The sequence below is a fragment of the Bubalus bubalis genome, chromosome 18 (assembly GCF_019923935.1).
Source record: "Bubalus bubalis isolate 160015118507 breed Murrah chromosome 18, NDDB_SH_1, whole genome shotgun sequence".
Lineage (NCBI taxonomy): Eukaryota > Metazoa > Chordata > Mammalia > Artiodactyla > Bovidae > Bubalus > Bubalus bubalis.
In genome coordinates this window covers 52,093,235-52,110,596 of record NC_059174.1, presented here as the reverse complement: position 1 = coordinate 52,110,596, position 17,362 = coordinate 52,093,235, and the positions used below count along the sequence as shown (strand labels likewise).

Here is a 17,362-nt window from a genome sequence, read left to right as displayed (position 1 = left end):
TGCTTCCTAAGGCCCACTTGATTTTGCACTCCAGAATGTCTGGCTCTAGGTGAGTGATCACACCATCTTGATTATCTGGTTCGTGAAGATCTTTTTTGTACAGTTCTTCTGTGTATTCTTGCCACCTCTTCTTAATATCTTCTGCTTCTGTTAGGTCCATACCATTTCTGTCCTTTATCGAGTCCATCTTTGCATGAAATGTTCCCGTGGTATCTCTAATTCTCTTGAAGAGATCTCTAGTCTTTCCTGTTCTGTTGTTTTCCTCTATTTCTTTGCATTGATTGCTGAGGAAAGCTTTCTTATCTCTCCTTGCTATTCTTTGGAACTCTGCATTCAGATCTTATATCTTTCCTTTTCTCCTTTGCTTTTCGCTTCTCTTCTTTTCACAGCTATTTGTAAGGCCTCCTCAGACAGCCATTTTGCTTTTTTGCATTTCTTTTCCATGAAGATGGTCTTGATCCCTGTCTCCTGTACAATGTCATGGACCTCCATCCATAGTTCATCAGGTACTCTATCTATCAGATCTAGTCCCTTAAATCTATTTCTCACTTCCACTGTATAATAGTAAGGGATTTGATTTAGGTCATACCTGAATGGTCTAGTGGTTTTCCCTACTTTCTTCAATTTAAGTCTGAATTTGGCAATAAGGAGTTCATGACCTGAGCCACAGTCAGCTCCCAGTCTTGTTTTCGCTGACTGTATAGAGCTTCTCCATCTTTGGCTGCAAAGAATATAATCAATCTGATTTCAGTGTTGACTATGTGGATCACAATAAACTGTGGAAAATTCTGAAAGAGATGGGAATACCAGACCACCTGACCTACCTCTTGAGAAACCTATATGCAGGTCAGGAAGCAACAGTTAGAACTGGACATGGAACAACAAACTGGTTCCATGTCTTTTCCAATAGGAAAAGGAGTACGTCAAGGCTGTATATTGTCACCCTGCTTATTTAACTTATATGCAGAGTACATCACGAGAAACGCTGGGCTGGAAGAGGCACAAGCTGAAATCAAGATTGCCGGGAGAAATATCAGTAACCTCAGATATGCAGATGACACCACTCTTATGGCAGAAAGTGAAGAGGAGCTAAAGAGCCTCTTGATGAAAGTGAAAGAGGAGAGTGAAAAGGTTGGCTTAAAGCTCAACATTCAGAAAACTAAGATCATGGCATCTGGTCCCATCACTTCATGGGAAGTAGACAGGGAAACAGTGGAAGCAGTGTCAGACTTTATTTTTCTGGGCTCCAAAATCACTGCAGATGGTGATTGCAGCCATGAAATTAAAAGACGCTTACTCCTTGGAAGGAAAGTTATGACCAACCTAGATAGCATATTCAAAAGCAGAGACATTACTTTGCCAACAAAGGTCGGTCTAGTCAAGGCTATGGTTTTTCCAGTGGTCATGTATGGATGTGAGAGTTGGACTGTGAAGAAAGCTGAGCACCAAAGAATTGATGCTTTTGAACTGTGGTGTTGGAGAAGACTCTTGAGAGTCCCTTGCTCTGCGAGGAGGTCCAACCAGTCCATTCTAAAGGAGATCAGTCCTGGGTGTTCATTGGAAGGACTGATGCTAAAGCTGAAACTCCAATACTTTGGCCACCTCATGCGAAGAGTTGACTCATTGAAAAAGACTGATGCTGGGAGGGATTGGGGGCAGGAGGAGAAGGGGACCGCAGAGGATGAGATGGCTCGATGGCATCACTGACTCGATGGACATGAATTTGGGTAAACTCTGGGAGTTGGTGATGGACAGGGAGGCCTGGTGTGCTGTGATTCATGGGGTTGCAAAGAGTCAGACACGACTGAGCAACTGAACTGAACTGACCGACCCCTGGCTCATTCATTGAGATCTATTGCCCATCATGCCCTGAGCTCCTATCACAACATTATTCATAATTTTGCCTTTTGCCTACTCTTAATCATTACACCCCTGCCCCTTGTACTTAGTTACTGCTATTTCTACTTTGTTCCATTTATTTCTGCCCATTACCCATTAGACTGCTGTTGTAGATTATTTTTCCTTATGCCCTGGACTCCTCCCGCTCCTTCCATTAACCATGGCTTATGCATTTTTGCTCATTATCCCCGCACTTATCTTTTTCATATCTTTGGTCCTTTTCTTTTTGTTTGTAACCTATCTTAACTTCTAGTCTACTGATTCCCTCAAGCCCTGGACCCTGCCCTGCTGCCCATTCATTACCCATTATGTTCCACCCCTATCCCCTAAACAGCGCACAGAAAACACCAGTTGAGATCTGGTCAAAGTACACACTCATATTTTGTAGGAAATGCTATATTAACAACCACATCCCCTATCCCTAACCCAGGTGATCCACTCCCCCCCCCCCAACCCCCAGGGAGATGTTTGGGTCCAATCCCACTGGGCAGGAGTAAAAGGACTCAGTAGTCTTCAAAGTAACAGCAAATTCTTCTTCCAAGGTTGGCATCAGCAAGGCACACTCTGCATGAGGCTCACCCCATGTAGCCCTGAGCTGGGGCTTAATTCTCTGGAGACAGGAATTGGGGTACTGGGCGCACAGGGAAGAAGGGTCGGTACCCTGAGACTCCTGCCTGCAGGAGGGAGGAGATGGGGAAGTTCCTCTTTGGGCTGGGGAATCCCCTCCCTCCACCTTTAAGGGACAGGGTGGGGAATGGGTGACAGAGGCTCTGCTGCCTGGAGGGCTCAGGTCTGAGCAGCAGGATGGCCCCAACACCCACCCCAGTATATATAGTAGGAGTTACTGCCTGAGGAAGAATCAGGTCTGGGGTCTTCTTTGGGATTTGGGAGGAGTCTGGAGATGGTGGGCCGTGAGAGGTATAATCTATGTCTGGTGAATCCTTGGGTAAGAGTTTTTGCAGAAACCTACCTTCTCCAGCCCCTGCTAAGGTTATCAGATTTCCACTGTCATGGCCAATTTCTCTGAATCAGAGATCATTGATTAGAGGTCACAGTGGAGCCAGCAAGGTAGAAGTCAAAGATGAGATGCATGGGTGCTGACTGACAGTGGCTGGGCCCGAGCCAGGGACCCCAGATCCCTGGCAAAAGTTAAGATATCAAAAAATGAGAGGTGAAAGGGCAAGGCCACGGTGGCTCACACATACATGGCCCGGGACATGACAAAGCCTTTGCCCTGGTAGGACTCAGGGGGGCTGGAGTAGGACAGGGCGTCGTAGATGGGGTTGATCTTGTCCATATAGTCTTCCTCCTCCTCCTCGTCCTCTAGATCCAGGGAGACCCTCTCCACAGCAGGTGGCCCTGGGGGCACCAGGATGGGGGACCCCAGGCTTGTGGCCCCAAGGATCAGGGGCCCTGACCGCTCTTCCAAGGTGGGCAGCTCATGGTATCGAGGCATTTCCTGGGAATGGGGAGGGAATGAGCCCAAGGTTACCTCTTGAGCATGACACAGAATCCCAGTTTGCTCCTTGACCCTCAAATCCTGACCACCGTCTCCCCATGCCAACCAGATCAGACCTCACCCTATGTCACCCCCTGTTCCCTGGGTTGATATTGGGATAATCATGTAGGTGGTTCTTAACTCAAAGCCCAGAGCATGGGCCCTACCCCGTTGATCCTAAGTGTCTCCTTTTCTTTTGATCATTGAAAACCTGGTCTTTCCCGATGAGCCTTTGAATTCAATCTTGACCTAAACTTAAGCTCTACCTTTGAAACTTGACTTGTTCTCAAACTCAACATCCAACCCCTGACCTCCAGGAGGCCACTGAGGGGAATGACTGTCTGTCTTGTCCCAGCTCCAGGCACAGTATCTGGCAAATGGAGATACTCAACTGGTCCTCTTTGATAGAGTGATTTTAACTCTCATCCCTTGTCCTTGGACTTTCAAAACCATGACCGTCCTCACTGAATCCTAAATACATCTCAATCCTCTAAGCTCTGACCAGAGATACAGCCCTGAACTTGAGTTGTAACCTTTAAATCCTTGATCTGTTATGTAAGATTCTGTGTGCGTGCTCAGTCGTGTCTAACTCTGTGGGACTCTGTGGGCTGTAGCCTGCCAGGTTCCTCTGTCCATGGGATTCTTCAGGCAAGAATACTGGAGTGAGTTGCCATTTCCTACTCTAGGGGATCTTACCGACCCAGAGTCCTGCGTCTCGTGCATTGGCAGGCAGATTCTTTACCACTAGCACCACCTGGGAAGCCTCCTCTTATGTAAGGAGGCCCTTAAACTCAGATCCCAAATCCACCCTTGACCTTTCCTGAGTTCCTACCTGCTCGGCACATGAGACACCAGCATCAAAGTAGGGGGTCTTGAGTGGGCTGTGCTCCGAGGCCCCCAGGGTGAAGAGCTGGGAGGGCTTCGATGGGAGAGAGAGGGACAAGTCAGGACCACCCCCCTATCCTGACAGCCTCTTCCCCCAAGTTCCCAATTCCAGCCCTGGCCTCAGTGGGGGAAGGTGGGTGGGGAGGTGGGGGCAGCCTGGGCTCCAGGGAAAGTGCTTACCATCTCTGGTTCCTCCAGCTTTGCCTTCGGGGTCGGTGGCTTGTATGAGGGAGGTCCCTCCAGTCTGTGGGGTAGGAGGTAAGTCAGGTGGAGGCTAAGCCCCGAGAAGCCCTCTATTCCAGAGCCACTGCACATCTCTTTCCTCTACCTGATCTCCCTTTTCCACCACCCACCTCCCCTTCCCCTGCTGTCTCCTACTCATTCCATGAATTTCTCTTCTTCCAGGAAGTTCTCCTGACTCTCCAGGAGGAGCCAGAGTTCCTGTTATAGGATCATAGCTAGCTATGCGTCTCTAATGGGGCACGTACTGAGTTTGTATTTGAAATATCACTTCTGATCTCATTCAACAATTGTATCCCGCTGCGAACAGTGTGAGGGGAGAAAAATGAGATTTGTGCTGTGTTCCCAGAACCCACGATGAGGAGCATCAGGACATATTTGGAGAAAGACAGAATGAGAACTTCCATGGTGGTCCAGTGATTAAGAATTTGCCTGCTACTGCAGGGGACACGGGTTCGATCCCTGGTCCGGAAACTAAGACCCTATGTGCCGTGAGCCAAATAAACCCATGGGCCACAACTGCTGAGCCTGCATCTAGAGCCACAGGCTACGATACTGAAGCCAGCGCACCTAGAGCCTGTGCTCTGCAGCAACAGAAGGCACCACAGTGAGGAGCCTGTGCACCATAGCTAAGAGTAGCCTCTGCTCACTGTGACTGCAGAAAGCCGGGGCGCAGCAGTGAAGGCCCGGCGCAGCCAAAGAAATAATTTTAAAAAGAGAATGAAAAGAATGAGTGAAATGCTTTCCTGTCGCCCAAACTATATTAAATTCCCTCATTCTGCACATCCACAGACCAGAGTATCCTGTATATATAATAATGGCGGGTGCTCACTACACCTTCAATCCCTAGCTCAGATGTCCCTGCCTCCAGGAAGCCCTCCCTGATCTTTCAGGCTGAGTCAGGTGCTCTCTGTAGCCGCGCTCAGCTCCTTCAGCTTCCCTAGCCCATTCCTAGCCATCCTGGACTGTCATTGGGGATGGATCTGTCTTCTCCAGACTGTGAACCCCAGGAGCTCAAGGCCAGCACCATCTCAGACACCACTGGGTCTCACGGGCTTAGAAGATGAGAACATCAGCAGGTTGTTGGTTTGCATTGACTAGATGATTCAGACTGGTTCACAAACTTCCATGTGCATCTTAGGGAGCTTGTTATAATATAGACGCCAAGCCCTTCTTGTGAAAGTGCTGATTTAGTAGGTTTGGGGTGAGCCCAGGAAGGTGCATTTTTAACAAGTGCTCCCCTCACACACACTGGGTCACATTATATCAGAAGCATTTTGCCCGCAAAACTTTCTTGCTGAACAAATTTCAGCAAGTGATTTCAGCTCTCTGAACCTGTTTCCTCTTTGAGAAGATGTATATCCTTAGCTCTGTCTGAGAATCTAGGTTTCCTTGATACGATATGTTGATGTGTGTGGATATCTTTTATTTACACTTTAAATTTATTATTTTTTGGACTTTTTTTAGAAGGCTTATTTATTTATTTGGCTGTGCTGAGTCTTCCCTAAGGTGCATGGGCTTCTCTTGTTGCAGAGCACAGGCTCTAGGCGCACGGGCTCAGTATGTGTGATGCAAAGGATTGGTTGCTCTGTAGCATGTGGGATCCTGTGGGACAAGGGATCAAATCCATGTCCCCTGCATGGGCAGGTGGATTCTTAACTACTGGACCACCAGAGAAGCCCTTTTTTGGACACCTTTTAAGTGTTTTGTCTCATCATTGTGTTCCTAAATTTAAGGGCCTCGCCCCACGGGGATACTTTCTGAATTACCTACTGAATGAACAAATGGATGAATGGATATGAGGCTTCATTGAGATCACAAGTACGATGCCTCTTATCAAGTCTCCACAAGATGCTGTAGAGATGTCAGGATGCCTCTCATAACAAGTGCTCTACAGAGAGAAGTAGAGCTAGTTTCCCCTCATATCCCCAATATTCCTCTTTTTTCACAGTAATACGGATTTTGACTGGGCATGTGGCCACCCAGAATAAAGACTACATTTCCCAGCTTCCTCTGCAGCTAGGGCAGCCATGTGACTAGACCCTGGCCAATGGGAAATGAGAGAATGTGATGGTTCCCTTACAGGACTGCCCTCTATTTCCATTTCCCCTTCCCACTGGCAGGCAGGGTGGTCCTTGAGGCCAGGATGGCCATGTCTGGTTGTCCTTATAGACAATGATAAGAGAGAAGGGAGCCATCTTGGAATGTCAAAGAAGGGAAGGCAGAACAACAAGATAGCAGGAACCTGGACTCTGATGACATCACAGAGCAGAGTTTTCATGGCCATGATTTCTAGAAAATAAACCCTCCTCTCCACCCCATTTAAGTCCTGGTCATTTTGGACCACTCTGTTTCACAGAGTTGATACCGTGCAGGGTCCTGTGGGGGTCCTGGGGCACAAGGCCTTTCTGTGTCCCCCATTTCTTTGTTTATAGGAAACACCCTTCATTCAGCCTCCATGACCTTCCCTGAGTGCCAATGGGGAGATTCAAGCAGTTGTTACTGAGGGAAGGCAGGAGATGCAAGACCAGGGAGAAACAGTTAAGAGCAGCCTTGGGCCAAGGTCCTGTTTCCCTATTAATGGATACACTCACAACAATATCTTTGAACTACTCTGCACATAAAGAAATCCCCTCCAGGTGGGAGAAGCAACTGGTTAATGATGATAAGTGGCCCACAGGCATGTAGACCCCAGACCAGTTGGACCTGAAGCTTGATGCTGCTGACTCCTACTTACCTCACCACCGACCCATCAGAAGAATGTCCATGGGATGATCGCACCCTCTTTGAATAATTACTATAAAACTTCTCAATATCTTCCCCAAGTTAGGACACTTGGGTTCTGAGGGCAGTAGCCCACTGTGTCCCCCTTTGCCTGGCAAAGCAATAAAGCTACTCTTTTCTGGGTGTGTGCTAAGTCGATTCAGTGGTGTATGATTCTTTGCGACCCTCTGGACAGTAGCCTGCCAGTCATCCCAAATTCTGTCTTGGAGATTCGATTCAGCACTGGTGTGCAGAGAAGCTGAGCCATTTCAGCGTCACAACCATTGCCAACGACTTTCTCCCAGCCTCCTCCCCCAGCCTGTGCACCCCGGTCCTGGGACCCCTCCCCCATCCACTTCTTAGGACCCTTCACTCACTCCTCCTCCTCCTCTGCCCCCTGCAGCCTCTGCTCCTTCCGCTGCTGCCTGCAGATCAGGATGCCCGTGGCGGCCACAGCAGTAGCGATGATGGCGGCGATGATGCCCCCAATGATGCCCCCTGTGGCCCCTGCTCCAGCTGTGTTGGATGTTTCTGCAAGGAGGAGGACAGCGTGAGGGAGTCTCCAGGAGGAAGCCACACAAGGCCTTATTCCCAGTCCCACCCCACCCTCCAGTCACCACCTGCCTGCCTACCACCTCTCCCAAGGGCAGATGACATTCTTTTTATTCACTTAATCCTCATTGAGCATTTGTTGTGTGATAGAATGGTGAATAAAACATGCAAAAGCGCCAGTCCCATGGGACAAATGTTTTGTCGGGCAGGGAGGCCACAAGTAGAGAAATAGACATAATAGCTAATGTGCCAGGTGACAGACAGCAAATGATAGAGGGTAATCGTAGGGGACTTCCCTCGTGTCGAAGTGGATAGGAATCCACCTGCCCATGGCGGGGACATGGGTTCCATCCCTGGTCCGAGAAGGTTCCACATCCTGCGGGGCAACTAAGCCCGTGCATCACAACTACTGAGCCCACGCTCTAGAGCCACCAAGCAGCAACTACTGAAGCCTGCATGCCTAGAGCCCCGTGCTCTGCAACGAGAAGCCACCACAGGGAGAAGTCCGCGCACTGCAATGAAGACCCAGGACAGCCAAAAAATCCAATTTTATATATATATATATATATATATATATATACACACACACACACACACACACACACACACACACACACACACACTTCCCTGGTGGCTCAGATGGTAAAGTGCCAGTCTGCAATGCGGGAGACCTGGGTTTGATCCCTGGGTAGGGAAGATCCCCTGGAGAAGGAAATGGCAGCCCAATCCAGTATTCTTGCCTGGAAAATCCCATGGATGGAGGGGCCTGGTAGGCTGCAGTCCTGGGGTCGCTACGAGTCGGATATGACTGAGCGACTTCACTTTCACTTTTCACTTTCATGCATTGGAGAAGGAAATGGCAACCCACTCCAGTGTTCTTGCCTGGAGAATCCCAGGGATGGGGGAGCCTGGTGGGCCGCCGTCTATGGGATCATACAGAGTCGGACATGACTGAAGTGACTTAGCAGCAGCAGCAGTATATATATACTTCCCTGGTGGCTCAGATGGTAAAGTGCCTGTCTGCAATGCGGGAGACCCAGGTTCGATCCCTGGGTAGGGAAGATCCCCTGGAGAAGGAAATGGCAGCCCACTCCAGTATTCTTGCCTGGAAAATCCCATGGACAGAGGAGCCTGGTAGGCTACAGTCCATGGGGTCACAAAGAGTCGGACACGACGGAGAGACTTCACTTTCACTTTCATATACAAAGGCAATGCCACATAATGCCACATAATGCCAATGTCATTCACCTTACTTATAGTAGGGAAGTGCTACGTGACAGAGCAAGGTAGTCAAAAGTAGTCAGAGAGAGCCTTACTTGGAGATATTTGAACAAAGGCCTGAAGTAGCTGTAGGGGGCGAGTCATGAGGATATGAGCACATTCCAGGAAGAGCGAACAGCCAGCCAGAGCCAAGGTCCTCTGGAGGAAGCCTAGGGTTGTTTTTAGGGACAGGAGGGAGCAGAGCAGAGAGCAGAGAGCTGATGGGAGAGTGTGGTGCTAAGGGAAGAGAGGTGACAAGGAATGGAGCGAAAAGGCAGAAAATCGGGGGCATGCGTGATTCTGGGCTTGGGATCAGAACCCCTCATGCATTATACAGAATGAAGTTATCCTGGGCAGAGCATCAGAGGGCCTCCAACCTCACAGGAAAAGGGGTGGAGAGAAGTGTGACTCCCCTCTACACAACCCTGGACCTCTCCTTTGTAACACTTCCCACTTCCTGAATAGTTATTGGAGCCATTACCTGTTTACTTGCCAATTTCCACACTGTGACGTCCAAGGGACGGGGTCTGACACACAGCTGGTGTTTTTTCTAGATGCATAAGGAGGGGCCCAACAGGGACACTTGGGGACCCACTGTCTGCCAGATCGACTACATTCCCACCCCTGCACTCCTGGCACTACCCTCCCGTTGGGGGAGGAGGCGGCAGCTGAGATGGGAGGTGGGCAGGACAAGACAGGGTGGTACGGACAGTAAACAACCAGAGGAAATAACATGTGTGCCGAGGCCCCGCCCACAGGCCTCCCCCTCTCATCAACCCCACTACAGAGAGGAGGAGAGAAAGCTGCTCGAAGGAATGCTGTCTGGATCCCTGGACCATCCCATTTCCACAGCTTCCTGTTACACAGCCTGGCATCCTCTGGAGGGCGTCTCAGAGCGTCGGGGAAATATCAGAGTAATTGCACTCAGTCCACACACTTGCTCATCCTAAGGCTGCTCTTCTGACTGCGCGCCACCGCTGTGTCCCCCGCAGAGTGAGTGGAAGGCTATGCTGGTGGCAGAAGCAGACTCGCCCAGCCTCTCCCGGGTGCTTCACCCCACACTGGGTGTTTGGGTGCAGCCTTAACCGAGTCCCAGGACAGCCTCCGGAGCAGAGATGAAGGCCACCTAGGGTGGTTGTGGGGCTCTGGAGAGTGGAGGTGACTGGATTTAACCTTGCCTCCCTCCTCGGCCCCCCCACCACAGTCCCCAGCCTGAGTTTGGAAGATTTTCTAATGGGGAAAGGGGGCAGTGAGAAGGATACAGAGCCCCTCCTTGGGCCCAGCCTGGGGATAAGGGACTAGGAAGAAGGTAGGAAAGGCTGACGTGATGTCCTCCCCAGGTGGGGCTCCCCTGGTTTCTTAGCACCCCGAAAATGCAGGTGGAAAGTCCTCCCTTCCAATGTCCTCAGCAGACTTGGGGAGGTCGGGTCTGAGATGCCCCCAGAGGATCAGACCCAGGCCCTCGCCACCCCTGAGGACCCAGGAGTCCAGGATCTCAGTCCCGCTGGGGCCAGGAACTCAGTTCTCCTGCCAGTCTGGCTACTCGGCCTGGGAAGGCTGTCCTGGAAGCCCCACATCCAAGAGCCAGCCCGAGCCCAGTTCCCTGGGCCTCAGATGGCTCGGACATCCAATGTGTCCTTTGAGGACCCAAGTGCCAGAGTACTCCCTTCCACCAGCCTCCCCAAGTCTAGCCCCCACCATGCTCCCCCTCTCCAGTGCCCACCCGCTGGGACCTAGCAGTCCCTGTCCCACCCCCCAAAGAGGGGGTCTGATGTATTACAAGACACCCCAGGATATTTTCCTCCAAGGCGTTTATTAACTCCTGAGTGTCAAGGGGCCACGGCAGGCTGGAGCCCGAACCAACAGTCTCTGTGGGGGGTGGTGCTCTGTGGGTCCCCATTCCCCAGCGCCCCCCTCCCCCCGGGGGGGCCGTCCCCTGCTCCTTGCGGCCCAGGACGCAGAAGTCCAGTGTGTGATATTCCAGCGTCCTCTACATCCCAGGGAAGGAAGCGGGAGGTAGCTTTGAACTCCAGTGTGTTTCGGACAAACGAGTTCAACCAGCCTGGGGCCCTTGGCTGGCCGGTGTGCGCAGTGCTGTGTCTGTCTCAGTCTGTCTGTCTGTCTGCCTGGGTGGGCTGGTGGGGGGTGGAGGGGGGTCACACGTAAATCGCCCGCCGGGAGATGAGGGAGCCGTCCAGCTGGGACTCCAAGTCGTCCTCCAGCGCCGGGGGCGGCGGCAACATGAGGCCTTTCTCTGCCTTCTCCTCCTCGTCCTCCTCGTCCTCCTCGTCCTTGCCCTGTGGCCTCAGGGGGCCAGGGTCCGCGGGCGTCCAGAAGACGGGACCCCCATTCCCAAACACCTGAGTTTTCGGGTCGTAGGACCCTCCTGTGCCGCCGTCTCCTCCTCCTCCGGGGCTCTTCCTTCTCCTCAGCCTCAGCAGAATGAAGGCCAAGGACCCCCCAGCCAGAAGCAGCAGCACCAGCAGTGTCCCCCCCACAGCCCCCCACACCACTGGGCCTGCGCCTTGAGGCGAGGCCCGGGGGGTGTCTGAGGAGAGAGAAGAGGGGTGAGAGAGAGAGAGAGGGAGACACGAGGTCAAGAGGAGACATCTGGAGGTGGGGGGCCGGGGGGACAGGACACAGCAGGGCAGGGCCGGGAACTGGGGAAGAGGCGCCACGCGGGACAGAGGACGGGGAGGCGGGGAGAGGAGGGAGAGCCCCGCTCACCCTCCGCGCCAGTGGGTGCCCTCCCCCAGATGGATTTCCTCACACCTGCCTAGTGCTTTGCTAACAACATAGAAAAAAAAGAAAAGACTCCTGAAATAACAAACACAAAACCAAAATGAAAATTGCTAGGGATTCCCTGGCTGTTTAATGGTTAAGACTCTGTGCTTCCACTGCAGGCGGATTGCTCAGTCACTCAGCCATATTTTGGACTCTTTGCGACCCCATGGATTGCAGCCCGCCAGGCTCCTCTGTCCATGGGATTCTCTGGGGAAGAATACTGGAGTGGGCTGCCATTTCCTCCTCCAGGGAATCTTCCTGACTCAGGGGTAGAACCCGAGTCTCCTGCGTCTCCTGCATTGGGAGGCGGATTCTTTACCACTGAGCCACCTGGGAAGCCTACTGTAGGGGGCATAGGCTCAATCTCTGGTCGGGAACTTAGAACCCACCTGCCGAACCACACGGCGACAAAAGAAAAAACCAACACACACATACACACGTGCATACAGGAAACAACAGCTCGCTACCCAACATTTAAAACACTAGGTCATCTCACTGAAAATTCCAGATTTCTTTTACGGCAGAAAAAAAAATCAGACCTGGCATCATCACACTCCTCCACCTGGTGATGGGCTGTGGCTGAGTGAGGCTGCAGACTCCGGGAACAGAGATCCATACCTGGCCACCCTGTCACTCGCCAGGACCTTGTAGGCATCTGAATTTGCCACTCCCTCTTAGAAACCCTGAGGTCAGGCTCACAGAATCTTGTGGCTGATCCAGCCAGAAAGAAGCAGAGATGGGTTTGAGCCTGAGACTGTTTGATCCCAAAGCTCTGAGCACTTGAGAGAAGGGAACTGAGGAGATTGAGCACCCCCAGCATCCCCAGGGTGGAAAATGGCGCCCCTTAAGCTCATAGTCCCAGGGGTTTCTTCTCCCTGCGGAGGCTGAGCTGGTGGGCGGGGATGGGTCTGGGGGAGCGGGGGGGGGTGGGTAGAGAAGGAAGCAGGGGAGCACTAATCGGGGAGAAGTGAGGATGGGGGGGGCGTCTGGGGCCCACAGATGCAACCAGCATCTTATCACATACCTGCTTTCCCCCACCCTGGCATGCAGGGCCTGACTGGGAGAGACCAGGGAAGGACCTGCTCACACCTGACCCTCCCCTCCCCTCCCCACGTCTCTGGACATTGGAGGGGCTGGAACCCAGGCCACAGTTTCTAGATGTTTTCAAAACTGGAGTTGGGGTGGGACGGGGGTCATGACCTAGCGGGCTGTCAAATCAGTGCAAACAAGAGTAAAACAGAAGAGAAAAAGTCCACCTCAAGTGTGAAGGGCCAATAATACCCTGTGAGACTTCTGGTGGGGCTATATTTCTACGCCTGCACCCTGGGTGAAGGTGGGAAAGACTGTTCAGTGAAGTCTGGAGGCCAGTTTTTACGCGTGTCGGGACGTGTGTCCGTGTTACTGAAGGTAGTATTTTGGAGGTGCTGGCTGAGCGTGTTCCTGTCTCAGGGTCAAGTTTCTGAAGCAACGTCTAGCCTGTGGCATGGCCTGTGTACTTATGTTTTCTCTGGCGTGAGCCCCAAACGGAGTGTGACGGCCTGTGCGGGTCTGTGTGCACGTGAGGAACGTGAGCCATCTCTGAGACCCTCTGCGGTGACTTTGCCAAGAGCTGTGAGTGAATCTCCTCTCCAGGCAGGGCCATCTGTTGACACATCACTACCTTTGACTGAATTTCTAGAGTGCTGAGAGTACCCCCCACCTGTCGGTGTCCATCTGTAGGTGTGTGACTTTGCAAGGATGCTCTTGACTGCCTGTGGGTCTGCGGTTACCTGTGCGGGGGCAGGGGGCCTTCCCACGGGTGTGTGATTCTGTGTGCACCCCACCCCACCCGGGTACGTGTGTTTCACTGGGTGAATACTGCCTGTCCAGGGCTGAACTCTGATGGTGGTGTGTTCGCCTTGGGGGTTGCCAGTGGTGGATGTTCCTGGGGTTTCTGGCTGTCTCGGGGGCGGCGTCCATGCTTTCATGGCTGTGTGTTTCTCCCATGGCCCTTCAGTGTGATCCTGTCTGGGTTCTGCAGGCTCCACCCCCACGGGCCCAGTGTGGGTGGAGAGACCGGTTTCTCAGGTGGGTGTGCATCTGGGGTACAGTTCAGGGGGTGTATTTCCAGTTGGGCACCTTGCTGGGTGGGTGGAGCTGACCCTCCTCTGGGTGTGCCTTGGAGGGCAGGACTCTGACTGGGTCATCGCTGCATTCTCAACATCAAGGAGCATGGCTGGCCAAGAGGAAACCTCAGCAAACAACTTGTCAGAGGATGATTTGTCGAAAGAGAAGCTCCACAGTGGCATTTCTGGGGTTTCCAAGGGCATGCCCTTGAGAACGTCTCCGAGTTTCCTTCTCAGCATCTGGGTGATGACATTTTCCCGTGCGCCCTTGCTGCCGGAGGTTCTTGTAGCATGTCTGTGTGGCGGTGTCTCCTTCCAGGTGTGTGTTTGTGGACCTGAGCGTGTGAGACGTGCTGAGGGCGGGCCAAGGGTCTCTCTGGGTGTGTGGTCTGTGACAGTGTTTCTGAGTGGCTACGCCACATCTCCCTGGCAAGTGTCAGAATTCCTCAAGAGGGATCCGTTTTCATTTTTCCTTTTTTGGGGGAGGTTTTCATGTGGGTATCTTTCTAGATGTGTGTGTGTGTGCGTGTGTGTGTGTGATGATCATCTCAGCAAGGGACCTGCTTCCACCTGTCTCCAGTGTGTGTGTGTGTGTCTGTCTTTACACGGGTGACTCTGAGTTTGTCTTTGGTGGTGTTTCTGAGATGGGGGGGGGCACACCAAGGCCCCCTGGCTCCCTGTAAGCATCACAGTCTACAGTTGTGATTTCAACCCCATTTCCATCAGCCCGCACCTGGGCTTCGTTTCCTTTCACTTTTTCCCTCTCTGGCTGTGGATCTTGGGTCCCATCAGGGAGACTCAGAGCACTTCTGACTGCCAGACACACCAGCCACTGTTTCCAAAATACCACCTCCAGGGAGTTGCCTGGTGGTCCACTGGTTGGCACTCCACGCTTTCATTGCCATGGGCCTGGTTTTGGTCCCTGGTCGGGGAACTAAGATCCCGTCAGCTGAGTGGCAGGCCAACAAAAGAACAAAAAACAAAACAAACCCAAAATACCACCTCCAGGAACACAAACATCCCAACACACACGCAAACTGGTTTCCGGCTGGTACCAGCCAGCGCTCCCTGTAAAAAGTCTATTGTCTCTGAGTGCCTGTCCAGCTGCCCTCCCGTGACTGAGCTGTCTGATTCCTGTGGGTGTGTCTCGTTGGCTGGAGGCGGGGCCAGCTGCCCTGGATCTCTTCCTTAGGATCCTTCTCAGGCCTCAAGTTCCTAACTTCTCTGTCAGCACCTACCCAGTCACCCCAATCCAGACTCCACCTGGGGCGGGGGATAAAAGCCACGCCCCACATCGGTGAGGTGGGTGCAGCCCACCTCAGGTCGGCGGCACAGTCCCCCCAGCGCAGCCCCAGAGCCCGGCGGGAGGAACACTCGGGGAGCAGGCCCTGTCGTCACACCACCCCCAAGACCCGCTCACCTCGAACGAGGACCACCTGCTCGGCTTGGCCGGTGCCCACGGCGTTGGTGACGGTGCAGATGAAGGTGGTGTTGAACAGCCGGTCCACTGAGTGGACGATCAGCTTGGGGCCCTGGGCCACTGCTGAGGCTGGGAAGACACCGGAAGTCCTGGAGGGTGTGGGGGTCACGTGAGAGGGGCAGCATGATCCACGGGGGGCCCAAATCTGGTCCCTGATGACACAACCCTCAAGAGCCAAGCTCCACAGACTTGAAACTTACTCCTTGACACCCCAAAGTGCCAGCTCCCTCCTCCTGGGGGACTTACGGTTTCAGGCCTCGGGTGTTCCTTTCTCATGACACAGGAGTCTGGGTCCCCAGCCCCTCTTCCCCAGACCCAGGATCCAGCCCCCAGCCCCTCCTCCCTCAGACCCAGGAGTCCTCCTCCCCCAGCCCTTCCTCCCTCAGACCTAGGAGTCCTCCTCCCCCAGTCCCTCCTCCCTCAGACCTAGGAGTCCTCCTCCTCCAGCCCCTCCTCCCTCAGACCCAGGATCCAGACCTCCAGCCCCTCCTCCCCCAGACCCAGGATCCAGACCCCCAGCCCCTCTTCCCCAGACCCAGGATCCAGGCCCTCAGCCCCTCCTCCCCCAGACCCTAGAGTCCAGACCCCAGGCCCTCTTCCCCAGCCCCAGGATCCAGGCCCCCAGCCCCTCCTCCCCCAGACCCAGGGCTCCACACCCCCAGCCCCTCCTCCCCTAGACCCAGGATCCAGGCCCCCAGGCCCTCTTCCCCAGACCCAGGATCCAGCCCCCCAGCCCCTCCTCCCCCAGACCTAGGGCTCCAGACCCCCAGCCCCTCCTCCCCCAGACCCAGAAGTCCAGGCCCCCAGCCCCTCCTCCCCCAGACCCTGGAGTCCAGACCCCAGCCCCTCCTCCCCCAGACCCAGGAGTCTGGCTCCAAACAGGACTCACGTGCTCCAGTCGTAGCCCGTGGGCTCTGGTTTGCTGCGGACGTTACAGTTCAGGGTGGCCTCACTACGGCCGATGTACCAGTTGTCATCATAGCCGGATATGGAGACCTGGGGGGGGTCTGCAGGAAATAGGGGGGACTGACTCAGTGACCAGGGGAATCCCAGAAGGGGTGACAGTGAGTAGACAGATAAGAATCCTAAAGAAACAGGGTGGGCTGGTAGGAGGTGGACCCAGGGACAGCGCCTGCTCAGAGACCGTCCAGGGATGTCCCTGAGGGTCATTCTGAGGAAGTTATTGTTCAGTGCAGGCAGCGCCCGAGCGAGCCACTAGAGATAATGTGTGTCATTTCTGACATGCCCAGAGCAGATTAGGGAATTAGTTTAACTGAAGGCATTGTCTGGGGAGCTAGTATAGAAAATGCTGAGTTGGGGTATGCGGTTGGAAAAGCTGCTAAGGTAACTATTTGGCAGAGTCTGTGGGGAGAGTGCCAGGAGAGCCTCTCTGGGGAATATCGGGGCGGGGGGTGTCGGGGTAGGCAGTTTGGGGAAGAGCGAGCTCAGAACATATGGGAAGGGGTCCAGTGGTTAGGACCTGGTGTTTTCACCGCCACGGTTCTGGGTTCAGTCCGCGGTCAGGGAACTAAGATCCCGCAAACCACCACCACCATCGCCACCAACAACATTGACAGCAGCACAGTACGTCGACAGGGTCCTCAGGGGCCAGCGTGCTCACATTCGGGGCAGAAGTTGGTGTAGAGACCCCAGGCGAGTCAGTATAGACAGTGCCCAGGGAGCCAATTCAGACAGTATGAACGGGGGTGTGTGCGTAAACAATACTGGGTTGGGCCGAGTAGACAGAGTAGTTGATAGGACAGTGAAGGAGCAGTGTCAACTGGGGTCCATGGGAGCCAGAAGAGATTGCTGGGTGCACCTGTATGCTGGTAAAAAAAAAAAAAAAAATAGGGATAGCCCTAGTTTGCGGTGTTTGTCAATTCTCTTGGTATAAAT

The 17,362-nt window shown here is 53.3% G+C and overlaps 1 protein-coding gene and 1 non-coding gene across 3 annotated transcripts in view; one reads left to right on the top strand and one right to left on the bottom strand.

Moving 5' to 3' along the window:
• Positions 1-2,256: 2,256 nt before the first annotated feature.
• NECTIN2 (nectin cell adhesion molecule 2) overlaps positions 2,257-17,362 on the bottom strand; it is a 32,900-nt gene continuing 17,794 nt past the window's right edge. Inside the window, exons 4-9 of one of the 2 annotated variants that reach the window (XM_006067543.4) lie at positions 16,356-16,473; positions 15,407-15,555; positions 7,663-7,816; positions 4,463-4,526; positions 4,230-4,316; positions 2,257-3,358 (exon numbers count right to left, since the gene is read on the bottom strand). In XM_006067543.4, coding sequence (XP_006067605.3) covers positions 3,095-3,358; positions 4,230-4,316; positions 4,463-4,526; positions 7,663-7,816; positions 15,407-15,555; positions 16,356-16,473 — 836 coding nt within the window. In that variant the 3' untranslated portion in view covers positions 2,257-3,094. Of the gene's footprint in view, positions 3,359-4,229; positions 4,317-4,462; positions 4,527-7,662; positions 7,817-10,891; positions 11,646-15,406; positions 15,556-16,355; positions 16,474-17,362 lie in introns of those variants that run through there. The other variant, XM_006067545.4, reaches the window with a different exon arrangement.
• On the top strand, positions 8,827-8,898 carry TRNAC-GCA. The gene has a single exon. It is a non-coding gene; the product is annotated as a tRNA-Cys (tRNA).